Below are 20,228 nucleotides of genomic sequence, written 5' to 3'. Positions count from 1 at the left end.
CAAGAAGCAGCATCTGTTATAGTGGCTTGAGATAGTAAATTAAGTTCATTCACATTATTGGCAGTATTTAGGAATGTAGTGTCATCAGCATATAAAAATGATTTTGTGTTTAATGAGTTTGGCAAATCATTAATGCTAATTAAAAATAAGAGTGGTCCCAACACAGATCCTTGAGGTACTCCCCATTCAACAAAAACATCCTTGGATGTTTCACCATTAACTGAAACTGACTGCAAACGGTTCATAAGATAAGATTCAAAAAATTTTAGAGGTGTACCAGAAATACCATAATATTTCAACTTCAATAAAAGGTCATCATGATTTACACAATCAAAAGCCTTACTCAAGTCACAAAAAGTAACCTGAGCAAAGGCTTTATTTTCAAATGTCAAAAGAATTTCTCTTACCAGCCTGTCTACAGCATCAATTGTCGATCTTCCCTTTCTAAATCCAAACTGAGAAAATTGTAGGTAGTTATTATTTTCAAAGAAGAAGCTAACCTGATCATATACTATCAGTTCAAACAGCTTGGCTAATATAGGGATTAATGATACTGGACGATAACTCTCGGGTTCATCCCGCTCCCCTTTTTTAAAAATCGGACATATTTTTGATTTTTTTAATTTGTTTGGAAAGACACCTTCCATTAAACACTGGTTGAAACTAAACGACAGAGGTTCAGCAATAGTGTGTATTATATTTTTTAATAAATTATTAGAGATGTTGTATATATCTTTACTATCTGTATTGTTAAGCCTTTTTGTTGCATGTATAACATCATCCGCTGAAATTAATTTCCATTCAAAATGTCTATGATCAATATTAACCTTATTTACTAATTCATTAACACTTATGCTTGGTTTACTTATGCTTTGTTTAACTTCCTTAACACAATTGATAAAATAATCATTAAAAGTATCTGGTGGTAATTTAATTTTGTGATGTCTGGAGCTATTACTATTATTATTTATTATTTTCCATGCGGCCTTGCATTTATTATTACTTTTTTCAATTGTATTTACATTGTACTTAAGCTTGGCTTCACTAATTGCATATTTATATTGCTTTTTCAACACTGTCAACTGTGCTACAGAGTTATGTGTTCTCAGTTTACCTAAAAACAATAACTTTTCCTTCATTTTTGCAAGGTCAGTGGTATACCACTTGTTATTTACTTGTCTGGAAGAACTGGTTCCAGCTCGTTTTAGGACTATAAAAAATTGTAAGAACCTCAAAATTACTTCTAATATCATTTCAAAAATCTGGTTTGCATCTTTATATGTAAACTTGAGATAAAGACTATTCCAGTCAAATGAGACAAGGCTGTCTATTAAATCTAACACAGCAGATTTAGGTAATACAAACTTAAGATAATCTTTTTGCATACAAGTTAAATTATTAAAACTTAAATCTATACAATTAATACAAAGTAACAAACCAACATGATCCGAGTATGGAAAATCAAAAAAGTTACAAAACTCTAACTGATGTCTAGCACAGTTAATAAAAATATTATCCAGGCAATTCTTACCCCGTGTTGCAGCTGAATTTAGGCAATAAAAATTGTTTTGTCTCAGTACATTAAGAAATTGTTTCACTGTTTTTGTACAGTTATTTATATTAAATTTATTGTTTACGTCTCCACCGGCTACCACTGTATAATTGGGATATTGAGTTAAAAGTGACAGCATTTTATCCAGGTTATCAAGAAAAATATCTGCATCTCCTGATGGGGAATGGTATAAACAAACCACTATCAATTTTAAATTGTCAATAATTACTGCAGAAGCTTCAAAATGTACCTCCACACCAATGTTTCCCAGATCAAGGGACCTTGCCTGAACATAATCTTTAACAAAAATTACTGTCCCTCCTCTTAATTTCTCTTTCCTGCAGAACGCACTAACACAGCGATAACCTACTGGAAATGTTAAACTAATTTCTAATTGTTTTAGCCAATGCTCCGATATACAAATAAAATCTAATTTTTTTAAGTTAACCAGGAAACTTTCTAAAAGTGTTATCTTACCATCCAGACCCTGAATATTTAAAAATAAAAAACCTGTTTGTGCAAACTGTACTTTTTTATGTTCAGTTACTAAACTATTTAGCCTACTGTTTCTCACTTGTCTAAAAAACCATTATGTCCAGAACTCAGTGTCTGTGCTGGTATTGAAGAATGTTCTAAATTATGCTCTTCCTCTTCTTCAGGTGGCTTTGTATGTTCTTCAGATTCCCCTCCATGCAAAGATACGCTCGTCTCTTCAAATACTGACTGCTCTCCGTCCATTCTTGCTACAGCCTCACAGATCTTCTGCACAAGCCATTGTTTTCCTTTGTTGTTAAAGTGCATCCCTTGTCTTGTATGAAGTTGTCTATCCGCCTTGCTAGCCTCCACCAAAGTTACATTTTCGAGTCCATCACACAATATTTTTAACTCAATATTGACTCTTCGTGTTTCAGCATTAACACAGGACCAGCTGGCCAAATCATATCTGTTAGGTAGGTCTATGAGAACAACCTTTGACTTTTTATAATTCTTCAACCTGTTACTTACAATGTCAATCATTGTGTTACCTTCATTGCGTGCTACATCGTTTGTGCCACAGGAGATCACTAAAATATCATCAGAGTTTAACTTTTCCCCTTCAATGTTATGTTGATTCAAGACTTGGGCAGCACGACCACCTGGCTTGATAAAACCATAGGCTTCATATTTCTTTACATGTTTGTTTAAGTTCCATGCTAAATCTCTTCCGTGACTGTCAGCTAATAACAACATTCTTTTATGTTCCATTGGTTCTACTTTATCAGATCCTTCCTTATCATGACAAATACTTTCTTGCTCATCTGTAGAGCTGAGTATGTCAAATGGATTACATGTCTCTAATGTATCCTGTGAGCAGGTTACATTCTGCAACCCTCTTGCATTCCTTACGCACTCAGAAACTTTACTATTCCTGCGTTTATAAACCACAGTTGTGAAATCACTGTTGTTAGTTAAGTCACAATCTGATGGTGGAGGGAAACAGTTAAGACACACTGAACCATGTTTATCAGTATATGATACTTTGCTCTGTAATTCCTCATTATCCTTCTGCAATATCTCAATTGTGGCCTCGAGAGATTTAATAGATGATAAGATATTTTGTAGTTCATCTTTGTAGATCGTACATTTTGTACAAAAATTATTCTTTTCATACAGTTTTAGTTTTAATTCCTCTCTCTCATCTTCAGCTTGATAAATAATTGCTTCTTTTTGTTCCTCTAATATTTTTAATTTATTTTCAAAAGAATTTATTATTTTGATTTTTTCTTCTTCGTCATTTTTTAATTGTCTTTTTAACTCTTTGATAAGCTCGTCTTTTTTAATTATTTCTTCTTCAAGTTCAGATTCAAGAGTTAATTTCCTGTATTTTATGTCATGCAATTCCTGTTTCAGACCCTCATTTTCATTAAGTAGAGCTGTCCCTATTTCGGCCGCAAGTGTTAGGGAATGTTCCAGTTCAGGATTATTAACTTCTATCACATCATTTTGAAATTCTCCTTTTGCCAATTGCTGCACACAAGAGGGACATTTCCACTCTTCTAATTCCCTTTTGCTTAAACTTTTAACAGCTGAATAGGGCAAATTTATACACCTAAAATGTAGCCATTTGTTACAATAACCTGTACAAAATACTCCTCCATGCTTTACGATCCGTCCACATTTCCCACAACTTTCCTTGTTAAGATCAGCTTGATCCATTGCAGTATAAATACTGATTACTCTTCCCTTCACAATATTAAAATTTCACTTAGAACTTCAATTTATATGCCTAATATATTAATTTTATAACTTTATTAAAAAAAACAATTAATCAAATGTATTTAAAAGGGATTCACACTCAGTTCAGTTCCGTCTATGTATATATATACAGAGTATATTTTTCCTTTTTTACTATAGTATTTTATCCAGCTAGTTAAGTTTAAACAAATAATAAATTTATTAGCTGTTAGTTTAAAGTCTGAAGATAAACATATAGATGTAAAAATTGATCAAATAAAAATAATTTTTGTGAATACAGACAGTTGAAGGAAAAAACAAATAATCTTTATGAAGCAAAAAGTTCAACTAATGTCTTGTGGAATTGAACCTGGTATCTTCAGTGTACTAGTCCTGAACCTTACCACTCAGCTATCATGTCTGAATAACCCAAGTCTGTTACAGGTGCATATTAAAAAGATCACTGTATTGATAATCTTATGAGATAAGTTCAGGCTCATAAACAAAGGCAAAGGTCAGTTCAGATCACTTCACTTATCAGTCCTTATCTCAAGACCCTTCTTATCTTCTGTAGGAAATAGATATAAATGTAAAAATAATTATGGAAAACCCTAATTTTGCACCTTCCTGTTAAATTTTGCATAAATAAACAATGTAATAATGATGTGGGTTACTTACTGTTCACTTTCATATACAATTTATATAAAACTTTTTAATAAAAACCAACAATATTAACTAGAAAAGAAAGAGCAGATCCTGCACACAACCTGCACAAAACACTGCACTGCACTACACTAGATATTGGTTGGTTTGTGATTTTTCCAAACTTTTCTGTGGGTTTCCATTTTGTGTTTGTCAATGATCAATAACATAGCCACGAGCCGTTTGTCAAACCGATTTTCAGCAAACGACTTATCGGTATGACATACTAACACTTCTCCCTTTTCCATTTTTTTGGGTAACAAGGCATGCATTGGCAGTCACTTTTGACAGTTCCACTACTACCAGTGGCATTATCAAATAACGAATTATACAGCTGAGGGGTGGAATACCAGTTATCCACTTAAATACATGATTCAAACCCAATGTATAATTGTACTACTTGTGCAGGTATACTTAAGTCCAGACCAACTGTATTATACTCATACCCACTATATACTATGAAATCCAAAACAATGCCACTGCTTAAGTCACTCAGAAAAAAGTTAGATTAAAAAACGTTCCCTTTTTTAGCATGTATTGTCTCCAACCTCTGCCTTTCCATCCACCCAGGCTTTCGTCAATTTCTATGTTTTGTTTTAATTTCAAGAAGGTAATGTACTGTATCTTTGTGTTTCAATTAGTGTATGTGTTTTATACAATTTGTCTAGACTAGTTAAAATTTGTTTGGATTCTAGTAGAGGATCAGTACTCCATTATTTTATAGAGTTTTTTTTATTATGTGGCATAAGCAAAATAACAGCCAAAACACAGTATATTTCATCTGGACTGGTTTCAACCCAGCGTTTTAGTTTTGAGAAATGACTAAGTTCAATTTGCAAATTAGCATGAGCCTGTTTTTATTAGTTTCTCCTGTTATGTGGTAAATTATACCACAATCAACAAGCTGGTACAAAATATTGCCTTTACTCAACGTCTGAAGAGGTTTGCCATCTACTTCTAAATGAAGGCCAGAATTAATCATCAAATTAAATTATTTTTCTCAAAGTTACCATTGTGGTGCTATTGATTAACTAGCAACAGCTGCGCAACCCATAATCATAGAATACAACAAAGAGCTGACATATGAGATGGGCATGATCAAAGTATCGCTAGGTAAAAGGCAGCTATACATCTTAGGTGTCTACAGAACCCCAGCAGGACAACTTGAAGAAGCTATAACCTTACTCTCAGCGACAATTGAAGAAACGAGGGCCGAGAATCACCCGATTCTTGTTATGGAAGACATAAATGTTAATAGTCTGAAAAAAGACAGGGAGAATGAAATTAACACCCTAAGCAGCCACAACATCACTAGACTACCACTCCCTCCAACACGAGTTACCCCAACATCCAAGACATCTATAGATTTCATCTGTACAAATATGGTCACGGATGAAATAACTACTAACGTGATCCATGCTGGAATTTCTGACCACTCAGCTCAAATCTGTGAAATAGCACACACAACAACTCTACCAAAACAACAAAGTACAATGCGCAGAATATTAAACCAAAGAAACCTTAACTTACTAAAGGTTCAGTTGGAAAATGAAGACTGGCAAAATGTACACAACACAGACTCATCAGAAACAGCATACAAAAATCTTCTGTCAACAGTGGTAATCAAACTGAACTCAACTTGCCCTAGAAAAAATGTCCGCCCTAGGAGGAGAAAGGCGATGGTTTTTGCTGACGAAGAAACAAATTGCCTGAAACAAAACTATTTACAATGTCTTCGAAAATATGAACTCACTGGAGCGCTATCAGATAAAAATGAAATAAGCAAGGTAAAGAAAGATTATGATATGAGGCTGAAATCAGTAAAGCGCCAAGCATCAGCTGATCACATAGCAAATGCTGCAAATAAATCAAAGGCATTGTGGCAGGTCATAAATGTGAGAGGAAGAACAATCAACCAAAAACAACACAACCACAAATTGCTATAGGACAGGAAATCGGAAGACTAATCTCAACCTTCTCTAAAGTAATTGAGAAAATAGTTTTAAAAAGACTAATGGACCACTGTGAACATAACAGCCTGTTAACAGAAAGCCAACATGGCTTCATCAAGGGAAGATCCACAACATCTGCCATAATCAAACTTGTGGAATTCATCATTGATAGCTTGGAAGAAAAAAATCTGGTTACTGGAATTTATGCTGGATTTCAGCAAAGCTTTTGATTGCTTGGGACACGAACTGATCCTCAACAAACTTGAACAGCTTGGTGTGAAAGGCTAACCGTATGCATGGTTCAAGAGTTATTTGGAAGGAAGAAGTCAGGTTGTTGAGATTCAAGACACACAAAAAAACATACGCCAAGAAGTAAGATCAGACCCATTACCCATTATAAGGGGTGTACCTCAGGGGTCGGTATTGGGACCAGTCTATTCATTCTCCTGACAAATGACATGCCACAATATCTAGGAATGCACTGTACTCCCCTAATGTACGCTGATGGTACGACACTTCTAGTCTCCGAGTCATCACCAAACAATGTGGCCATCAACTCTTACATTGCACTGAATAAGGCATATCAGTACTGTCATGAAAACGACTTAGTTGTAAACACTGAAAAAACCAAACAATTAGCTTTTGGGAGAAGACAGGAGGAAGTCCCAGAACTACCAGAAGTATCAATGGAAAGCCAGACCAAATTCCTAGGAATGACTATCGACAATGCACTATCCTGGAACAATCATGTTGACGCAACCTCCAAAAAATTGAACTCCTGCTTGTACATTTTAAAAAGAGTAAACCTCGTCAGTGACGATGCCACAACAAAAACTGCCTACCATGCATTGTTCGAGTCTCACTTACGACATGGCCTTGCAGTTTGGGGAGGCACAACAGCAGGAAACCTTAATCGAATTCTACTTCTCCAGAAGAGAGCAATCAGGATTATGGCTGGCCTTGGCCCAAGGAGAGCTGCAGAAAGGTCTTCAAAACTACAAATGTGTTAACAATCATCGGCCTATTCATAAAAGAAGTCATATTGTATGTAACGATCGAACAGCTTCAACAAGGCCTTGATATACACACACACACAACACTCGTCATGCATCAAACTTTCACCTCCCTCTACATCACACTGCATCATATGAGAGGAAACCATCCTACATGGGGAGGAAACTCTTTAACCTCCTACCAGAAGATCTAAAGATGCTGAACGTGAAGAAGTTGAAGACAGCCCTGACCAACTGGCTCATCGATCGACCATTTTACTCCATTGATGAGTTCCTGGACTGGAGGAAGAATGAAGAACACATCCACTGAAGGAAAAAACCTATATAAAATTGACGCCATTGCATTTCTTGATGTTATGTTAATAAAGAATTTGTCTATTGTCTATTGTTGTCATCCTCATTGTCTGAACTCAATACTGGCTCTGTTGTACGCCTAGAACTTGGTTGTTTTATACATGGTCCCGGGAAAAGATCCATTGTGTTGCACAATCACTTACAACTAAAAAAACTTAAAAATCATTAAAAATAATGAAAAAGTCTAATTTGAAAACAAAGTGCATAAAACATGTGAAAAGTACCTCCCAAGGAGCAAGAAATAAGGCGTTGTGATAACTCGAGTGCTGGCCGCACACTGACCTCATTTCAGAACAAAGGCTCTGTGGTAACCATAGTTACTACCCGCCCCTAGTACAGCGTAGCAGTGGTAACCAGAATTACCGCCCACAGCGAACGTGTTAAACTACTTTTATCACCTTCCTCTTAATGCAGCATCTGGAATCCCATGCTATTATAGACTTGGCGTTCACATTAAATCTACCCTCTCCACCATAGCTACATTATGTAGTTTAATTATGCAAACAATCTCTTTTCCATGCAGTCAACTTTCTTAAATTGTATCCTGTATTCTGACATAATCAACTGTTTGTCATTTACCTAATCTCTAGACCTTAACCATTTCATTACTCCAGTTTTGAATGTTCTGTATGTGGATAACACTTTATCTTTCATAATGTTACAAAATTCCTGTGGCTTGTTCTTCTAGATAATATCTGTATGTGTTGGTAACTGAAAAAGTTTAACTAATCTAGGTGTTCTTGTATCGGATTTAACAGCATTTCTTGGGAAAGATTCATGCGTTATACTTACAAATATATTATTCGAATTCCTGAAAGTGAACAAGGTTTAATGTTCTTATGAAAAATTTACTTATATTGAGAACTTTCGTTTGATCGAAAAGGATTCAGACACATTTATCACATAAAAATCACATAATAAATTAGTTATTAATATTTCAGTTGTCACAAAATTTACCTACTTTTCAAAACTGAGTTTGAAGGACAATTTATAGTCTGGTAACAGGACATCAAACATAAAAATAATGCATAACTAAACATTCAAAAACATCTTCCTCCTATTTACTGAATATAATTGGGTCATTAGTTGAATCTGATATACAGGATAAAGCCGGTAATGTCAGGACGGTTACTTTGGAGGACAGAACATTTCACTGTTTATTAGAGTCTTTAAACTTTAAAGACATAATTTTTAACCTACTGATTAATCAGGAACAATAAAACAAAGCAGATACACAATGTATGATAATAGAGTGTAATAGAAGTATAAAATTTGTACAAATATGTTTTTTTTATCGTACCATGTTAGTCTCTTTGGCCCAGAGCCTCAGACATGCACACCCGTTGTTTCATTATGTTAATAATCATCATCATCACTGGAGTCCATGGATTGTTGCATCGTTGCCTGAATCTGCGCTTCAGCCTGCAGTTGCTGCCACTGCTGCTGCTCATCACGTGCCTGCTCCTCACGAGCCTGCACACGTAAGAATACCATAATAAAAAAATAGCAACACTTTATTAAAAGGATATCGGACATTTACCATCGTTATATGTTAAAATATATAACACCTCATTTCGAGGATTGAAATCTACCATTTTCTTCAGGTAAAAACCATAATACATAAAAATAGCAGCAATGGGCTGCTACACAAAGGTTTAGTTAGTTAAGTGATAACTGACTGGAACACGAATGGCATGAAGTCCAGACTGGAGAGAATCAACCCAAGCGATGCACAGGAACCAAGAGCACTTGTTATACTTTTTTTAACATATAACGATGGCAAATATCCTAAATCCTACTATCCTTTCAAATCATCGATTGTCAATAACAAACAAAGGATATATACAAATGTGTTTTTGCTGCATATAATAAGATATTTACAAATAAATTGACAATATTGAACAAATCATTGACAGACATATGACAGTTTTTATAACAAGTCAGTATAACAGTGTTTTAAACAAATGCAGGTTTTTGTTACCTTTTAGTTAAAATCTTAACTTAACAAGTTCACAAAGTTACTTTAGTGGCACAGTGTTTTGGGGTGCCCATTAATGTATTTTTCTAAATCTTATTTTAACTACAACCAATGCTGCAAATGTAACATATAGATCATTTGTCCCATTTTCAAGACAGAACATTGTTTTTTTGTAATATAACAATCTAATAAACTATTTACTACTGAAAAATAACAGAGGTTATACTTGAAGTTGGCTAAAAAGGACTTCCTATGTGGCAATTTACATATGGGTTTATTAAAATTTAGGATTACTTTGTAACAACCACTGGTGATTGAATAAAATTAAACTGTTGACAACTAAATAGTTCAATTTGAAAATATTTTAATTTTTCACTACAAGAAATTAAGGGTAAAATATAAATTTTACCTCAAAATCTTATGAAGTTGGTTGAATACTTCAAATATAGCCAAAAGCTGACAAAGTGATGTAATAACAGGAATGGCAGAATGTTTTTTAACTCCTTAGGATGAATTTTGAAAATTAATACAATTCCCACCTAATATCTCTAATGCAAAAAAGAAATTATTACTAATGATCTTGGATCAAAATAGGTTTTTAGCCCAATAATATTAATGCCAAAAATAATATAATGTAATAGAAATTTATACAGGTAATAAATCAATTTTCCAGGAATGCACAAAGAACAGGTGCAGTGGGTAAACTCACTCTGGCAAACAATTCCTGTTGTTGTTTCAGCAACTCCTCTTCAGGAATGCCGAGATTTTCCAGCCGAGTACTTTGTCTTCTTCGCTTGGCAGCGATTGCTTTACAGTCTCGCAGTACAGCTTCAGCATCCGCACGATAGTCCCCAAAGCCAAGTTTGTCAAGCGCTGAAATATTTTCATTAATGATTATAAAATAAAAACACATACACACAAGATACATCCAAAGAAGAAGTAACATATTTAAATTTTAACTTCAAATGGAAGATCTTAAACTGTTTTTCAACATAGTAGTGTGAGATATTTAATTCAGATAGCCATGTGACATTATGATTCAGACGATATGTCCTGGAAACAATACAAATTATCATTCTTTGCAAAACAATATTCCAAAAATTCAGCTTGGGTGCCATAAACTTTGTTCTCGATAGTTTCCAAATTTGATAAATAAAAGTGGACAAGCTCTTCTTTAATGTTTTGAAACAAAGAATTTGACAGTTTGTTAGGCTCTTCAATCTTAAAACAACTCCCAATCCCCAATTCGCACACAGCAATTGTTTGTTTACCAAGCTGAAACTGAAGTAGATGGAAAGCCCTTTTTCTTATGATCACAGTCACAAATTGTAAAGAGATATATCTAAGAGTTTGTCAATACTGGAGACAGGAAAAGATTCCTCTGATCTGTTAATGGGAAAATATCTGTCTAGGAACACAAAAAATATAAACTGATATACGAGATGTATCACCAGGTATAAAAATATATCACTGAATACAAAATATTATTACCAAGTTCAAAAGTATATTGAACACAATGGAAACTACGTAGAAAAATACATAATAATTATTGTCAAATTATTCATAATACACTGTTTGTAATAAACTTCCAAATGTAGATAGTTTAACCCTTGTACCTTTATTTCCAAATAACTTACATCTCTTACAATACTCTGGATGAGCTAACATTAACTTGCTAGATAGGTTAAGTTTAAATGTTTATAAAGTAACTGACCAGAAATATGGATATCCACAATCACCAAACAAGATTTGCCAGGAACTTCAATATCCCTGCCCACCGCACTGTACTTTACACTAAGAAACCATCCTACGCCGGCGCCAAGCTTCTCAATCTTCTTCCGGCAAGTACCACGGATGTTCCAGCAAGAACCTTTAAGAAATGGCTGCGGAATTGGTTGCTGAAGATCCAGTCTACAGTATGGAGGAATTCTTTGAACGAGCTCGCGTTCTTAGAGAAGAATGAAATTGACTTTATTGTAAAATAACAAAATGTATTTTTTTTTACACCATTCTGTTCTCAATGATCACGAATAAAAGCATTCTGTATTCTGTATGTAAGTTTATCTCAGAAAATTAGCTATTGAAAACGTCCAAACGGGAATTTTTAATTCGGAATTGTAATCAATTTTACCTATTAATTATTAAATTTGACCAGCTGAAATTTGACAAGATGTTCATAAACATTGATACTGGAATGTTACATTGACTACTTCTTACATTCTGTCAAGAACTAAAAATAAGACTATGCAACTTGCACTAACAAATGAGACAATTTTGTACCTAGTAGGATATGTTCAGCATTTATTGTCCTTTTCTGTTGCTGATTGCAGATCTCATTTGCCTCGGAAGAGATGAGGTGTATAAATTCTGTACAACAATTCAGTATCAACTCTCTCGATTCGTTGGCCACTCGAATGTTGGGTAACAGTTCCTTGATCATCTTGTTGACTGAGGCTCGTGGCAGAGTCAGTTCATCTTCCTCCCCAGACGGTGCATTACTGGTTGATGTCATCATGTTTGTCTTTTTGTCCACAACACACTGGACAAAAAGATTAATTAGATAAATGTTCCAACACTTGAATAAACCTTAGTTATTACCAACACTCCAGTAGGTATTTACCAAATGTATGAAATAGAGAGCCACCTTATTCATCTTCTAACTTACAACTAGTAATATTAGTAAAAACATTTTTTCAATATTAATTTATTTTTGGGACAAGGCCTTTCGAAACCGAAGGTTTCATCGTCAGGTGACTTAACAAAACTTTGGATTTTACTAACTACTAGTTCTAAATTAATGTGTAATTGCTCCAAGAGTCTTCAATCAAACTTGTAACTGATGGTCATTTTTCTTAAAACACCAGATATGGGTTAAATGATTCTTTAATTATTTAAAGCTAAACATTATGGTTATGTTTCAATAATGAATGCCTTGCAAGACATAAAATAACACAAATCAAATGGTTTTTCTTAATAATAAAGACCCGTTTTGGATTTGGTAAACTTAATACATAAAAATATTGATTCAGTTAACTTCTACACAAGCCAACCACACTAATTTAAGGTGACCCTCCTGCCAGCTTTATCTCAGACGAGTGACTCTCATAAGTGTACACCAGGCCGCAAAAACCCATAATGTCAATCCAGGCGTGGCAATACAGTTCGTCAATCCAGGAGTTGCAATTAAATCCATGAATCCAAGACCGACTTCTGCATCCGAGAGTAGCACTTAAGACAAGACATCCGGCCTAACTCGATGTCTTGGTTATGCAAATAGCTCACTTACAATTCGGTTTTAGGAGTGCTCACTAACTTATAGCTTTGACAGTGCTTTAATGCATCTCGACTCCTGATTCATAGGGCTTAAAGGGTTAACACATTGACTGTGGCAGACACCCCTGAGCACTCGCTGTCTTGTGAGATTAGTTATAATTATTCACTATAGAACAGCAGTGAAGGTGTTAAACACGAGGCTTCATTAAAAAATACTGATACTCGATACTAGAAAATTACTAAAATTATATCATGCATTAGATTAACTCTCTACACAGCATATGTATAGTTTCAATAGATGCTGCAACGTGTTTCTGAAGATTTTTATATGGGGCTGACACTCATTATTTCATATTCATTCTCAAATGACCCAACTTTGATATTATATAATAATCGTACGCAATAAGAATTATAATCAAGAAGCCATAACGGCGCTTTTTGAGGTTGGCTGGTACTTTACTCGGCTATTATAGGTTTCTTTACAACCACTAGGAGATAGCCTTCTTCAACTTTCATCGCTTGAAGTCAGACGTGTTACTGAGGACATCCTCTTTCTGTACTGCCTTATTAATTCTGAACTTAACAGTATCTACTGGTACGAGATCTGTTACCCTGTTTGCCAAACCTACAGCTTCTAGCTCCTACATTGTCAACTCCACCTTATTGAGGATTCAGCATCATGGGAACATCACACCCTCTAACCTCGACTTCGTCTACTCTACTTTTTCTTACTTCAAGTGTAACCTAACAAATCCAAGACTGCAACTTCAGTAATGGACAGTGTAATGTCCCTTTCTCTAGGTGGTGCTTTTAAAGGGCTATATGCAGTGTAACACACGTACACACACGCAAAACGAATACTATTCTCACATTAATTGTTACAATGTATTTGTTATCTTTATATTTATTATTGTTGACTTCATTGGTACGTATAGTTATCATTATTGTTTCATCTGTTTTATTTTTGTGTATGGAATAGGGCGGGAAACTGTCTATGACATTGTGGAACATGCAAGTAACATTGAGCAGTTTATGAGTCTGTAGTAAGTATGCCTGGAGACAGGAAAACTTTAAAGGGTGTTGAATTCCCAAAAATTGAAGAGGCTCTCTACACGTGGTTTTAACAACAAACAGAGGGAACGAAATGCTCCAACATTAGATGACATTTTGAAAACAAAAGCTAAATTTTGTTATAATAAAATCATAAATAAAGATGACTCCGTGCCAGCGATGGCTGGCTTGATAATTTTAAATCCAGATGAGGAATTCGGTTTCTTGAAATGTCTGGTGAAAAACTGTCAGCTGATGAGTCAGAAATCAAGGCGTTTAAATTAAAGTTAAAAAATAAAATTGAAGTCGACGGCTTGACTCCCAATGAACTGTACAACGTTGATGAAAAGGGCTTGAACTGATGTCAGTTTCCAACAAAAACTTGTGTCACTCTCATGAAGGAAAAATGCTTCTGGCAGAAAGTTAAAAAAAGAACGTTTAAAGTTCGCTGTGCACAAACGCTTCTGGCACACATAAGTTAAAACTACGAGGTGTATCAAAAAAGTATCCGACCTTGACGTCTAGCATGAACTGACGTTACTCGGCGGCAACAGCAATCTGGTCCCCTTCAAAGTACTCCCCTCCAAAAGCCACTACCTTATTCCAACGCTCCTCCCACTTCCGGAAACACTCCTTAAATTCATTTTGCGGAATGGCTAACAGGTCCTTCACCGCATTTTGTTTATCTGTTCAACATCGTCAAATCTTTTTCCTTTCAAAGGAATTTTTAATTTCGGAAATAGCCAGAAGTCACAAGGAGCTATGTCAGGACTGTAGGGAGGCTGTCGTAGATGGTTGATGTCGTGTTTGACCAAAAAACGCTGTATAAGATTTGAGGAATGAGCTGGTGCGTTGTCGTGGTGCAGGATCCAGTCACGGCTTGTCCACGGTTCAGGTCGTTTCCTTTGCACTGCATCTCGTAGCTGCCTTAGGACCTCAAGACAATACCCCTTATTCAATGTCTGACCTCTTGGAGCATATTCGTGATGAACAATGCTGTCCTGGTCAAAAGAAACTGTCAGCATTGTCTTGACATTGCTTCGACTTTACCTTGCTTTTTTCGGCCGTTGCTCTTCGCGAGTTTTCCACTGTGGAGATTGAGCCTTTTTTTCAGGGTCGTAGCCATAAACCCATGACTCATCACTTTTTTAAATAGCCCTGGGTCACTTTTTATCAAATCCAGATTGTCCTGTGCGATTTCAAGTCGACAGTTCTTTTGGTCTTCTGTCAGCAGCCGAGGAACAAATTTTGCCGAAACACAGTTCATTTTTAAATCTTCATGTAAAATGTTACAAACTGACGATTTTGGTGTTCCTAAATCTTCTTCCAGCTCTTGGACAGTCAATCGACGGTTTTCATTAATTGCTACACGAACATTTCCAGCGTTTCTGGCTGTTCAAGGCCTGCCAGACAGTCATCACTCTCCACTGATGCGGCCATTTTTAAACCGCGTAAACCACTCTTTTATTTGTGTATCGCCCATAGACACGTCACCATAAACTTTCCGTATCATAGTAATCGTCTCTGATGGTGAATGGCCAAGTTTTTGGCAAAACTTAATGCAAATGCCCTGCTCAACACGTTCAGTCATATTTAAATGCGACGCACACACACGGCAGTACTATACGGAACAGAGCACTGTGACTCACTGAGTGACAGGATCGTATTTAATGCCTAATATGGGAAGGAGTAGGCTCGCACCCCCCTCCAATAACCGGTTCGAGCCGGTCGGTAACGCCACGGCTCGAACACTTTTTGGACAGACCTCGTATTGGTAGTAGGTAAGTCTGAAAATACTAGATGTTTAAAAATGTTAAAAAGGAAACATTACCAATTGTTTACAAATTTCAAAATCGAGCTTGGGTTTCCCGGGAGGTTTTTAAAGAATGGTATGAACAGAACTCTATACCTACTGTTAAACAGTTTTTAACAGAAAATAAATTACTATTAAAAGCATTGCTATTGATGGACAATGCTCCCGGCCACCCTAATAAAACTGAAATGACAGTTAAAAACCAAAGATGGAAGCATTGAGATAATACTTTTACCAAAAAACACAACATCATTGATCCAGCCACTAGACCAAGTTGTCATAAAAACCATGAAAATGCACTACAAAAAACGCTTGTTGATGGACATTATGAGCAACACAACAGACGATATTTCAGCCATTTTGAAGAGATTTAAAATAAAGGATGCTGTCATCAACTCTGCTTATGCTTGGAATCAAGTTACTAAATTACACATCATCAAATCTTGGAGAAACGTGTGGACTACACATCCATTACTTGAAAAAGATGCTGAAAATGAAACAGATTATGATGTAACTTACTTGGATAGTTTGTCTACGAGTTTTTCATTTATTAAAAAAAAATGTTGCAAGAAAATGAAGGTGTAGCCTACCACAAGAAGATCTAATGAAGTGGCTGATCTAAATGCTGACTTAAATGATGATGAGATTATTGATGAGACCACTACTCCAGACAGCGGCAAAACCGACGGCGATGAGATCAAGTTGGCTGCTAGTTCTTTTAGAGTCAGTTGTAATAACACTGTGTCGGCGGCTGCTACCCTTATAACTTACTGTCAAGAGCATGGTATTGAAATTGAGACAATTGTTCATTTAAAAAATCTCCAGGAGAATGTGATCTCAAAATCTTTAATTAAGAAGAAGCAAAAAAAGTTTTTGATTTTTTTAGTGTAAAAATGGTATTTAAGAGTTTTCACGTATGTATTATGTATGCACAGTTTGTTCATTCTAATATAATTAGGTACGTACAATAAAACATTTTGTTCTTACAGTATAGTGTTTAATTTTTTTCACGTTTCTTACTGACTATAGGTTATTTATGCATTGTGTAAATGGCACCCTTGGTAATCCGAACTCCTTAGTAATCCGACAGTGTGCTGGTCCTATATCTGTTGGATTATCAAGATTGGACTGCCTTTATTCTAAATCCGTTAAACTCTCTAACAAGTGCTTTGCCATTGAAAATAAATTAAATTAAATATATTAACAACAAGAATAATACATTAAAATATTCAAAAACAAAAATCTTACAATAACATTACAAAATAACTAAACCAACAGTGCCCTAGACCTACATATCAGAAACTTTACGATATTTATAGCTCACTTGGATTCGAGCAACCGCTTTTGTGAAAAGGAGGAAAGGATGGGTAGGGTACGATAAGCGGACCCGGTATTTTATATCGAAGAATGTAATCATCGATACCTAATATTCGTATCTCAAATCATAGACCATCAATCGATATAAAAGTATAGTCCTTGATAACAATCATATGTTTTATATTAAAATATTAATTTAATATTTACAGTGATTAAACAAATTATTATAACAAAAATTAGTAAAACTGAAGACAACCATATTTGCTCCTCTCACAGTTACAGTTGTTTCTTTCCCACAAATTTCACATTAATGGGTTTTTCGGTACGAGTCCAACATGTTGAAACCACGTAAAATATGTCATCATTTTTCAAAGCAATGTCGTGTATTTTTCTAAAATTGACTGCCATTTTTAATGATCAAATGTTACTTATGTAAAAATTAAATTTGACCTTACGTGTATTATTTGAAAGTGTTTACAGCTGTTGATATAGATTATTTAAGTTAACTGTTCAAAATAATTAATAAGTCTCGATTGATTATATCGATGGTTATGGTTAAGTAATATCATTTGCCAAATTCGATATAAAAAACCGGGTCTGCTTATCGTACCCTTCCCGAAAGGATTCTCCCCATGAACAAGGAGCCAAGTTTGGGAAGACTTTAATAAGCGGTCTAAAACTCATTATTCGGTTGTTTTTGTTAGATATATTATCCAACTTCGATATGTAAAAATCGTATACAATAAGAGTTATAATAAATTACTGTAACAAGAAGAATCTCGTACATTACAATTTTAAAAACATAAATTTAACAGTAACATTAAAAAACCAACTATGGCCTAGTCTTAGATATCACAGAAACCTTACAATATTTATAACTTTCCCAGCTTGATATCAATGAGTAACCGCTTTTGTGAAATGGAGGAAAGAATTTCTCCCCATGGGTTAACAGGAGCCAAACCCATATGTTGAAGCCACTTAAACAAATCTTGTCACTTGTAAGAAATATCTCACCTATATTCCTCATATTTATCGCCATTTTCAAAGACTCAAAATATTAGTTACTTTATGCGGTTTATTGTTTTTAAAATTACTATAACAGATAAGTTGAAATCATATTTTAAGTTAAATAAATTGTATTATCGAATTATTCCTTCGGATAAAAACATCAAACCATTCGATAAAAACATCTGAATAACAAGTGTAGGCCGCTTATTAAAGTCTACCCTGTTTCTGTCTGGACAAGGGAACACTTGTCTTAGTAACAAACCCTAAAATTCCAGATAAGATCATGAATAGTCATATTTTTATTTGCTGTTAAATACATTGAAAGTAAAGAGATAGAATAGTCTAATTAAATTGTGCCAAAAAATATTTAAAATAACAATGCCTACTCAATCAAATTACAAACAAAGATCCTTACAAAGTTTATTAGTAATTGTATTATCTTCAGTTTTAGCCACAATCAGTTTAGTCAGACCACAATGGTGAAGAAGTGAATTCAGGTATTATCATGAACATCGTAGGCAGCCCTCTCCTTTCATTATGTTCAGATTTACCTAACTTACTTGAAATTTAAATTTGTTTTCATGGAATAAACAGAGTCTGTAATTTCACAATTAATTTGTTATTTATTTTTAATTATTATATTTGTAGGATTATCATTCCAGGTTTAATAAAATGAGTTACAGTTGAATGTTACAAATAAATAAAGTATTGTGCCTAACAAAAACGTATTTTGTTTGTACTAAGCATATAGCTGGTGTTAAGTATTACAACTGTACAGGACAAGTGAGTTCTGTTTACAAGAATTTAATATTTTATGATTACCACAATACCACTAACCAACTAACATTCTAACTCACCTCTGCAATTTCTGAACAGAGTGAAGCAAGCCTACGCCACGGCCAAAATGACAATCAACTAACAAAACAAAACTGGCTAGCAGACAGCTAACCTAGGTACTATTTTTTTTTTTTTTTTTTTTTTTTTTTTTTTTATCTTTTTGTTTAGCGTTAAGGCTAATAGGCTTTGGGGAATCCATGAAGCCTCGATGTGCGATAACTATTATTCTGTGGTTGTCATGTTAATAAGGTATTCAGCAGTATTAGTCAATCCATATACATGTATATCTAATAGACATAATCGAAGATATTAATGGTAATACATGAATGTTTCAGTAGTGTACTGTAGTGTTTCGTTAGTCACTCAAAAGATGGGAGTTTGGGAATCTAAGACATAGGTGGGAAGATAGGGAATGGTGGGGTGTTAGGAGAGCTTCTCGCCAGGGGCCCATCAGGCATTCCTATCCCGAAAGGAAGGGCCTCGGTTGAAGTGCCTATTCCCAAGGTTACATGTATGTAGTATGTTGATTTCTGTTGTGTATAATTCAGTTTAGTTATATCCTTCGTTTAATTGCAACTAGAAAACTATTTAGTTCTTTGAAAATTTGACTATCATTGGTTTGTAATACTCTACATAAGTTCACATTATTTAACCCAAATTGTTTACTAATTAATTTGAAATTTGTGCTTCTAGCATGGTCATTTGCCGGGCATCTGAAAAATATATGCTCTAAAGTTTCGTTATTACCCAAAGTACATCTTAAGCATAACGGAGTAAAATACTTACCTATAGTAAAAAAGACTACTATTTGTATTAGCATGTCCAACTCTTAATCTAAGTAGGTTAACTATCTCCCATCTTTTAAACTTGACATTTTTGAACCAACTTTGTTTTGGGACTGAATCTACAATTTGTTTGTACCATTTTGCTTTATTTGAACCTAAAAAGTATTCATTAAATTTAGCATGGTATAGTATTTTTTGATACGCCTTAAAATCGTCAAATGGTATGTTAAATTCTACTAGTCTGATGCCATCTGTTATTGCTTCCTTAGCTAAACTGTCCACTTTTTCGTTTCCAGCGATACCTATGTGACCCGGTATCCACTGTATAATGATATTTTTCTTTGTCACTAATATTTCATAAACTATTGTTATAATAATAC

General features: G+C 34.7%; 1 protein-coding gene across 1 annotated transcript; it reads right to left on the bottom strand.

Moving 5' to 3' along the window:
* Nucleotides 1-9,020: 9,020 nt before the first annotated feature.
* LOC124367686 (protein Dr1-like) lies at nt 9,021-19,191 on the bottom strand. The gene is made up of 4 exons (XM_046824709.1): nt 19,084-19,191; nt 12,046-12,304; nt 10,475-10,638; nt 9,021-9,260 (listed from the first exon to the last, which is right to left on the bottom strand). Exons 2-4 carry the CDS (start codon nt 12,278-12,280, stop codon nt 9,144-9,146), a joined length of 516 nt encoding a protein of 171 aa, XP_046680665.1. The 5' UTR covers nt 12,281-12,304; nt 19,084-19,191; the 3' UTR covers nt 9,021-9,143.
* Nucleotides 19,192-20,228: the final 1,037 nt, after the last annotated feature.

This window comes from Homalodisca vitripennis, chromosome 8, assembly GCF_021130785.1.
Source record: "Homalodisca vitripennis isolate AUS2020 chromosome 8, UT_GWSS_2.1, whole genome shotgun sequence".
Lineage (NCBI taxonomy): Eukaryota > Metazoa > Arthropoda > Insecta > Hemiptera > Cicadellidae > Homalodisca > Homalodisca vitripennis.
This window is presented reverse-complemented; position numbering and strand designations above follow the sequence as displayed.